Source organism: Dreissena polymorpha, chromosome 1 (assembly GCF_020536995.1).
Source record: "Dreissena polymorpha isolate Duluth1 chromosome 1, UMN_Dpol_1.0, whole genome shotgun sequence".
NCBI classification, from domain to species: Eukaryota; Metazoa; Mollusca; class Bivalvia; order Myida; family Dreissenidae; genus Dreissena; species Dreissena polymorpha.
This window is the reverse complement of record NC_068355.1, coordinates 158,788,724-158,798,837: the sequence shown is the minus strand read 5'-3', so window position 1 is coordinate 158,798,837 and position 10,114 is coordinate 158,788,724. Positions and strand designations below refer to the sequence as shown.

Below are 10,114 nucleotides of genomic sequence, written 5' to 3'. Positions count from 1 at the left end.
AAATAACTCATTAGGGTGTGATGTAACACTTAGAACGAGTACTAATGCGAGCTTAAGGATATTTTAAGATCAAATAAAACGTTAATGAATGAAACATATCACAATTTCATAGAAATGGCCATAGACAATCTACGCGATGAGATTTTAATACAAATGCGAATGTTTCTATTTTCTCAAGTAGAAATCTCATGCATTCACATAGACATGTACACTATTATCGACATTTAAATTTGTTGTTTTGAACTTCATTTCAGTAAATAATATTATTTACACTTTTCATGCCTCGTTCATATTCGTGTGTTGGTTTAAGTTTAAGACAATAAATTATCGACCAATTAAATTGTTTATGGTTTGCTTTAAGGAGTTCAAAGATCGCAAAACTTAAAAACACAACTAATTTAATTATTAATACTTTCAGAGGGGATAATCACGTGATAGTCGATTTGGCGACGTCAATGCCGAGACAGGTATTTTTCGCCATTTTATACCCTTAATTACTTTCGTTTTATTTTTAAATGACGCTCACCCTCCCAGCCATATCAGAAAAAGGCCACTTTGACTATTACTTGATAACTCCCTCTGACTTTGTAGGTAAACCAATAAAAAGTTATCTTGCATAATACTGAAATTTTGGTATATTTGATTGCGCGGTCCGCGGATGTCTCTTTAAGTTATGTTGCGGTTTGAGTCGAATTACACAGACACAGACACAATCAGATAGGTAAAATAAACAATTCGCTTATTTTTATCGTTGATTTTTGACACACATATTTGAATATTTTACAGCATAATAGCGGGATTTAGGTTTAAAAAAAAAAGAAAAAGAACTATTTCAAGCAAATATAAACATTTGATAGAAATAAATACTTGCAAACAAAGTTCATTTTCAACATATCAACATACTAAATACCTTTAAGTTAAATCGAAAACTATGTATAATATGTTTTAATACTATTTAGTTCTATAGTTTACATATATTAATATGTTTAAAGTCAAACAATTGCCAACATAATTAAAACTAAATTTAAACAAACATAATACAAAAACAACATTGAATAGCTACTTATAGTAACTACAATGGAGATTAATCTGCGTGGACTGGCATTAACAAACGACATTTGGTCATTAAAGAAATACAAACAGCTGATTTATCGCATCATAAATCAAACAAATTGCGAATTACATATGATTGCAGTAAGCGTTTAAGTTTGACATAGGACGTTATGCACACCCTTGTTTATGCATCTATAATAGATTAAATTTGCGCCTCGCTTTTGGAAAACCGGACTTAATACATTTGCGTGGCTCTTGTTGTTCATACCATTGCGTAGTAAATTTACAAAATTCCTAACAAAATAGTTATTGCAAAACAACAGTTCAGTAAACAATCACGGAATACTCCAAGTTGCTCAAATTTTGTCATTAAGCCCCTCATGTTGTAGACATAAAACAGACATTTTTTTCATAAACAAACCAACATCATGTAGGTATCTAGATGCGTATATGATTAGTAAGATATATTCTGGCACCTTCAGTTATAAATCGATTTTATTTATTTTGGCTGAACTCGTCAATGCATATTTCTGCAGAAGACTCCACTCGGTGGGCGCCAGCTAGTTTCTCTGACTGACCGTCTGGAAGCTTTCGACAGATCGTCACCGAATAGCAGAAGTTGGTTGAGTACAGTGCTGATCGTTGACCTTTCGCTATTCAACTTCTTCACGCAAATCTGGACGAGGCGAACAACTGTACTGGGGAGTCCCACGCTATCCTGGTCTAAACGCAACATGGCCTCATGGTTAAGGTCTTGAACAAAATCACGAATTCTGTAAGACCTTTGAGCATCGAACGCCAGTCGATCGTACATCAGTTCATACATCAACAGTCCGAACCCATACACGTCTCCAGATGTGATGTACAATTCATCGTTCAAGACCTCATGAGGCAGGTACACGAAGTTGCCCACCTTTGCTTCACCGTCAATGGGGAACGACGCCTTTCGTGGTACACACGCCCCTGTAAGCTTTACGTCTCCTTTCTCTGTGACCTATTGAACAAAATCAACGTGTTAATAAAAAGAACTATTGGCAACACATTTTAATAAAAATAAAACGAATGTGTTTATTAAGCAATGAGAAAGATCGTATCATTATGAAATATAGGAATAATGAAACTCGAAAAGTGTTATCAAGAATAGCTCGCTATCATCCTTTAGATTTTTTCACAACCATTATTGGGTTAAAGGGTGTAAAAAAACAAATGTGGCCTATAATAACTGAATATATGATGTAAATTATACATTACTGTTATGGTATGTTGTGAAATCTCCATGTGTACAAGCCCCATTGAATGGAGGTTTAACAGTCCGTTGGCTGTTTCGAGCAAAACCTTGTGGAAATAATTGTCCGGTTTGTCGTAATTGTTCAGAAACTTCGACAGTGACACCAGTCTTTGATCAAATATATACGCAGGAATTATTGCATCGGTGTGATGTATTCCCAAGAACTCGGCCAGATGGGAGTCTGTACTCAAGAGTGATCTGTAATTAGACACAACATTTGGCATGTTTATTATGAAGTCGAAATGTACTCAAATTATATGTATAAAAACACAATGTTACATATGAGGATTCAAATTAGTCCTTTAAAATTTTGTGTTTTCATTTCGATGTTTATCATTATGAGATTTATCTAATTTATCACGTCCATCGAGCCATTGATCTTATACTCGATCTCTGCATTAAAACACATATATTATATGTACCTCAGTTTTGCGACCTCGCGTTGGTTGCAACTCATGCCGGACGCTGTCGTGTACACTTTGATCGTTATTGGCCTCTCCGCCCCATCTCTCTGAAAAACCCCAGCATGCAAATAGGTCCACAGACCGTGGGGAGCATCTCTTGCGATAGGCCATTCGATACTTGGCTCATCTTGCTTAATGATGCAGCTTACACGGAAAGTTTTATGGAGGCTCTGACCGTCACCAAGGTGGCCAGTTATGATGCGGATTTCACTAAGTTTGAAATCATTAACAAAAACATAACCTTCCCCGTAATGTTTGAGTACAGTTTTCAGCCATTCAATTTCTTCTAGCGTTTTTTCATACATATACGCATCTCGCTTGTGATCCACGGCGAGTTCTTCGAGTTTATCCAAAAGCCCTACGTTCGCATTTATGAGTGTAGGTATCTTTTTTTCCAGAAGATCAATCATGTCGGAAGGCCTTTGCATTAGAACTTCCAGCAAAATGTCTAATGGGCCCTTTCCGTTGTGTTTCTTATTTTTCAATAACTTTGACAGCAACTTTTCTGATCGCCTGCCAGCCCATTGCACCGGATCTTTTTCGAATTTAAATGCCTCCTTCTTCCTCCCAAACGCAAAGAATGGTTTAATTCTATGAGATAATTTCACAGGCAGTTTGTCAGGTACTTCAATCAGACTTGGTTTCAAACTGACACGTTTAAATGACGTTCGCCGGGTTTCGCTATCCGAGGAACCGGTTGACTGTTTGGTAGCATCGAGTGCATTCTCCGATGACGTAATTTCAGCTTGCAAAACGCCAAGTTTTGTCTCGATGCATTCTACTATTTCCGCTTCAATCTTATCAATGTTGTTGTTTTCAAAACTCCAGTCTTCCAGTTCTGTATATACCCTATCGTAAAAGGCTGAGTCAACGCGTTGTTTGATCCATAACCAGTGACTTGCATGACGAATTTCGGACGTCACCTGTGGTATTTCGCCGTTTTTCCACGACGAAGTAAGGCGCATTTTTGTCATCGGTTGTAGCAGGTGCCTTTGAAGCTCGTGCGATATCTTGTTAGTTTGATCCACAACTTCCGCCCGGAGTTCCTTAATGACGTCATCAGTATCAGTCTGTAGTTTCTTCAATCTATGTCTGTGCCTACGAGATCGTTCAGTGTTTTCTCGTTGTGACAGCGCCAGTCGTGTTGTCGCAGATTTCATTACATGACTAACTCGTTGAAGAACATGCTCAATCCATCTGTATAAGATACAAAGATTAGCAACTTTAATCCTTATTCAGACGATTCTGCTGAAATAACATAGTATAATAATAATAATAATAATAATAATAATAATCTCTTTATTTTCCGAAGGTAACTCATTAAGACAACACATTGATACAAAGTCATGCAAACAGTTTAACAATGGCAATCTTATTTTCAATGAGGCCTTCAAACAACTATGGTATATATAATGCATTTCTACATTATAATGCAAACATGTAGACTTCGACGGACATAAGAGTACTGTACTAGTGTAATAGAAGTGTTATAAAAAGCAATTCTATTATATGACTTCTCTTATATGATTAATTTCTCTTCCAATATTGAAATGGTCTCAAGGAACAAATATTTATTAACAGAAAGTATTTAAGAATATAAATGTATTGTTGATTACATTTTCCCATATGCACACACTCTAACGCACGCACGCACACACACACACACGCGCGCACGCACACACCTATACACACACACACTTATACAATTACCATATTCTTAATTAACACGAACAATAACAATAACAAAAAGTTAACAAAAACAGCCGCGTACATTATTGTACAAAGTCAGAGTTTAAAAACGTGGAATACATAATTCTTGAAATAGTTTACGATTGATAGAAGTGGCTGATATACACAAATATTATAATTACAGAAAACAATATTCATGACCAGTGTTGTTCACAATAGGATATGAAATTACACAACTGTTAAGAAGAATAGCCTGCACCTCCTTGCTATATAAATAGTTTGAAAAAGCAATATGTATATTTGTTTGCAGGAATTAAATCTACAGTAATCATTACGACACTTATGGAGGAGTATTTGACTTTTGAAAAAGAGGAAAACAGAAAAATGTTACTACGCGTGAGATTCATTTTGCGCCTCAAAGAGGAAATATTTCTTAAGCCTATGTTTGAAAGTGGTGAGAGTGAGAGATTGGCGAATACTAACCGGTATGTGGTTCCATATTTCCATACCAGAGTAACTAAACGACTTTTTTAAAAGGTTTGAGTGAGGTGTTTTATGCGTCAAATCATTGTTTGATATCGATCTTAAATTGTAATTATTGTTTTTCACCAGTTTTATCAAGTCGTTAATATATGTGGGCGTTAAATTATGAAGAGATTTGTAAATAATTATACCTGTGAAATATTTACATCTGTTTTCAAAAGAAAGCCATTGTATTTTTTGTGATGAATCATAATCATTTATATTTTAGTCATTACGTAATATTACTCTTAAAAACCTTCTTTGCAGTTTTGATATTCTGTTTATGCCTCTAGTATTTGCATTTTGCCATGTGATACATCCATAATCAATAATTGGTGTTACATACGCATTATAGAACATAATTTTCATCTCAGGTGTGTCACGTAATCGTTCATAGTTCATAGACGACACATAGTTACTAACAATGTTCATTACTCTTAAATTACCGGTATGTAGCCTATCATTCGATATCTCGTCATGCGCGAATTGCCAAGATGACGAGTTTTGCATTAACTCCCATTTTCTCGTGCCGCGCATGGGACAAGTCGGTCCCTCTCTATTTATGTTAATTTCTCTGCATAATACAGGATAAAATATTCAACAACACCATGTATCAGTTTCTAGTCCAATTTAATGTCTAACATACTTAATATTTTCGGTTATACAAATACAGTCTGATAGCTACATGATCGTATCTCTCTCGATCCGTACACCTCCAAGTCTAAACGCTAACTGTCTTGTTTCCCTCTAACATCTGACCCGTGAAACTCAGTTATGAATCCCATTGGTCAGTGTTCTATACGTGCTTGTTCCTGATTGGCTGAATTTCAACCTACTGGAGAAGTCACTATTCAAGTATGCACACGTTAACGAGCGTTGTGGTACAAATAATAAATAATGCAAATACAGCCTAAGGCTTGTGTCAACAGCATTGTAACCCCTTTGTTGTTAATGCATACTCGCTACTGATATACTTGTCAATATTTCGTACATAAAGAAAACCCAAATATTTCACCCAATTTCTCATCATTATTTGACAGGTGTTAGCAAATATTGTAAACGCCTGAACAGTGATAATTTCGAAACAAGTTTTGAACAAGTTTATTGCATACTAAAATCCTAAAATAATTAACACATTTCATTTATAGATGTTCATTTAATGTATGAATGAGTTTCAAGAAGCAATAAGTACATACACAATGAAACTTACTTGTAATAAACCCGGAGACGGCGTTCTGTGACATACGAATACAGCCTGCTTAGAGAGTCGAGGAGAGTCCGGAAGTTATCACTGATGTAATCAGGGTGAGCTGTTATATCGCGTTTGGCATTCTGCGCGGAAAAAAATACTATTTTCGAGTCATCGAACTGCGGGTAACAGCTCTTCAGTTTAGATTGTATATGGTACTTGACCGTTTCTTTTGCCGATTCCTCAACGGCGTCGAATCTGTTGGCTACAAACAGGGCGGCTTTGGGATCAAACGGAAGAGCTTTGTCGTTCTTCTTTTGTTGTTGCATAACGAGTTTTAGTAATTGAAGGAGCTGAAATGATATCCCCCCTTATTGAATTTTGATTGCCCATAGATGGTTACATGTTTGTGTTCAGTAGGTGCTATCCATTACAACCCATAACACGAAACTGTCAAATTGCTTAATATTTTTCATCGGAATTTTCATGAAATATTTTTTTTAATGTTATAGATTTCATACAAGTTTAACAGACCGCGAACATCCTATTCACAACAACAGTAAAACTAAGGTTGACCTATATATATAAATGTTTGTCCTAATGAATTTCCGTTGTATTTTATAACTGTATTTTAAAATTTAAAATTTAATAAACGGATGCATACCCTGTCTTCCTGAAGACCACCGGCATTGTCGGAGAATATTACGTAGATGAAGCCGTGTATGTCATTCTCGGCTATGTACTCCATTAAATAGTTTTCCAAAAAGTCGTTCTCACCAATACCCGGTGAATCCGTAAGAACAAGGCCACCCTGTAAAAGTTGTTTAGTTGCATTTTTATTATACAACACATAATTTATTCGCTAACACATAAACATCTGAAAAACATTAAAAGCTGTGGGAACACCATTTTACACAGCCAGCTCAAAAATAAGAAAACGTCTTAATTATGTATACAACTAGTAAGGTTCATTATGCTTGAACATAAATGATATGCGTATTACCTTAAGGATATCTAATGGCAAATAGGCTCGTGCTTCCTTCACCCCGTGGTCAACCTCCCTCTCTTTCCCACGAGGAAATGCGATCTTGTGAAACTCATCGAGGCTTTCCGTCTCAAAAATGGGCCTGCTTTGGTCCTTGTAGATAACTTCGAACTGTCGCCGTAGGCCGTACCGTACAGAGGTGATGAGAGAGGTACAACATATGGCGCTTGCTGGGAGAATGTCCATCCCGAACAACACGTTCAAGAAACTTGATTTGCCGGCATTTGTTTCGCCTTAAGAAAACATTTAATGATTTATTATATAGTTATAATATTATACTATATCGTTTTATCTTAAGAGTACATTTACTGATATGTAATATAATTTTCAAATATATTGATAGACATCGATACTTTAGTCGAAGAAAAATCTCTTCATCATCTGAACAATGCTTTTACAAAGGTGTAGAATAGCACGCCACCGTTACATCAAACACCAATATTCAATACTGTTGGTAAGAAAAGATCACACTATTAATCATTTATATTTATTTACAATATCCCCTTGTGATAACGGGTATGGTTTAATCATTATAATATTTGATACCTGATACGAGCAGGACCACCTCGTCTTTCCCCAGCTCGCGAATGCGCTTGTTGCAGTCTTCCACAATGTTATCCGTTGTTCCTTCGCTGGAGAGAAAGTCGGGCACGAACTTCTGTCGTTCGGACTCATCGGAGGGCTGAACTATCCTCAACAGTTTCTGGAACATCTCGATCAATTGTTGTCGCTTAGCTTTGTCTTCTTTGCCATCACGAGCCACGGACTCGCTAATCTATCAAAAGTTAATTGAATCGGTATTATTTTGAATTTTGGTAGAAACATTTTTTTAAATAATAATTTGAGATGGGTTCTTAGTCAGCATTATTAACTAACGTTAAAATGTGTACTGTAACAAACATGCAGCTGTCAGTGTAATTAATGGTTTCACATTGCCATTTTAAATGATACCACAAAATCGCCTAATGATAAAGTTAGATATAGTTTACTTCGCATATTTAGACATATTGTGAGCGTTTATAAATTTCAGGAGTGCATTTTTAATTTGAATCCTGTCCATACTACATATTTCTCTTAACGTAATCGAATTTCATGAAAAGAATAAAAGCTTTGCAAGCATTTATTTAACATGGTTTCATGTATCATCACATATGGACAAACGCATGACATCGCCAGCTTCGTTTCTTAAAGGAGACAAAGTTTATTATTGAAAGGTGAAACAGGTATATTGACTTAATTATTTAAACAAATAGACTTTAACTTGCGTGTTTTGTATACACATTTACACAATACGCAAAACTGCAACTTCTTCAAAAATATAATAAATCATTTGTGTGAACGATTAATTTGCATTTCTATAAAAAGAACACAAAATAACAACTAAATTTAATTTCGTCACTGTCTGAGATTTAAACATATATAAATACAAATAATGCAGTAAAATAAACGTGAACGCAAGTCCATGTATGCTGAAGACAACTCATTTGCACGTACTCATGTTTTAAATTGCAATATTAGCCACATAAGAATGCGTTCTAACAGACAAGTTGGTAGTTTAAAATCGGTCCTCTGTAGATTTCGACGGAAATCGGGTTATTGAGTAACACATTTGGATTTTCAGTGTAATCTTCATTAAAAGCTCTCGAAATAAAGGGTTATTTTTTTACAAAATCTCTGAAGTATGGCTCTGGCAACCAATGTTTTGTCTATTCGATGAAGCTCGTTTTCAACGTATAAGAACTCTAAATTATTGCTTAAACTCACATAGTCGATAATCCGTCAATTCATTTGTATACAAGTATCATGCCGTTTTCGCGTTTCGAGTCAAATTACCGATACGTACTTTTCTGTTAGCATGTCATCCGAATACATGTATAACCAACTTTTTATTTGAACCGATCGATAAAGTGGCGTTCATTTACAGTCTTTTTTTATCAAATGATTTTTTCTTGGGATTTTCTATTAAATAAGTCAAAATGTTTGTGTATACCAAACAAGTTTCAAGATGAACACAAAATATATATTACATAATCTTATAATAGACATATATGTGCGTGTTTTTCATTTAATTCTAGTACGTGTTTAGAAACATTATCTCCAAGTCCAACTTAGAACCTTTTTGTAAGAAAGATCGTGATAAACTAGAAACATGTTTAACAAAATCACTTCAATTATATGAACATTTACATAATATCGAGTTTAAGTATATTATAAAAAAGGTGATTATCCATAGTACAGCTACATACCATTTTCCTGTAACTGCCATGTTTTCTGGCAAGGTAATGCATTTTGAGACGTTTAACAATGTCTTCTAATGTTTCAAGTCCCACTGTGGGGATATCATACGTCTCACATATCTCAAACGCCGTCCCTATATCATCAAGCGCATCTATATCTTCTACTGTCAACATATGTTCCATTGTCTCTTTTTTAGATTTCCGATATTGTTTATATATTTAGAACTCTTTAATATTCGCAGAGATCACTTCTATTCAGATGTATTCCACTGGTCTGATTTCGTTCTGTTTTTATTCCTGAATTTAATAAAGTAAATACAAACATACTTTTCCGCATTTCAAAGGTATTAAGCCTAAACACGTCGCATTGTAGTACCGTAAACGTAACTGGATATACCAAACACTTTTCTACGTAAGAAGCATTTTTATTTTTTAATAGCAACACCATAATAGCTTAACATGTAAGTATATCACGCATTCGTATGAGCGACATGTCATTTACGATGCTTGTTTGGCACAAGTTACATTAATTGTGGCACTGCGAGATGTGTATAGAGCTATTTAATTACTTCATGTCGTGCCTTAGTATTCAAAGGCTCTATGGCGATTGGTTGATTTGAAAACTTC

At 35.2% G+C, this 10,114-nt stretch overlaps 1 protein-coding gene across 1 annotated transcript; it reads right to left on the bottom strand.

Annotated features, from left to right (window-relative positions):
- Positions 1-1,557: 1,557 nt before the first annotated feature.
- On the bottom strand, positions 1,558-9,769 carry LOC127858092 (uncharacterized). The gene is made up of 8 exons (XM_052394992.1): positions 9,497-9,769; positions 7,797-8,025; positions 7,209-7,483; positions 6,870-7,016; positions 6,227-6,558; positions 2,764-4,002; positions 2,305-2,539; positions 1,558-2,047 (listed from the first exon to the last, which is right to left on the bottom strand). Exons 1-8 carry the CDS (start codon positions 9,668-9,670, stop codon positions 1,571-1,573), a joined length of 3,108 nt encoding a protein of 1,035 aa, XP_052250952.1. The 5' UTR covers positions 9,671-9,769; the 3' UTR covers positions 1,558-1,570.
- Positions 9,770-10,114: the final 345 nt, after the last annotated feature.

Coding starts and splice junctions, on each gene's coding strand:
- LOC127858092 (XM_052394992.1), bottom strand. CDS start 9,670: ATGGAACATATGTTGACAGTAGAAGATATAGATGCGCTTGATGATATA. Junction 7,484..7,796: donor GGTGGTCCTGCTCGTATCAG/GTATCAAATATT, acceptor TGTTTTCTTAAG/GCGAAACAAATGCCGGCAAA. Junction 7,017..7,208: donor TGCCATTAGATATCCTTAAG/GTAATACGCATA, acceptor CAACTTTTACAG/GGTGGCCTTGTTCTTACGGA.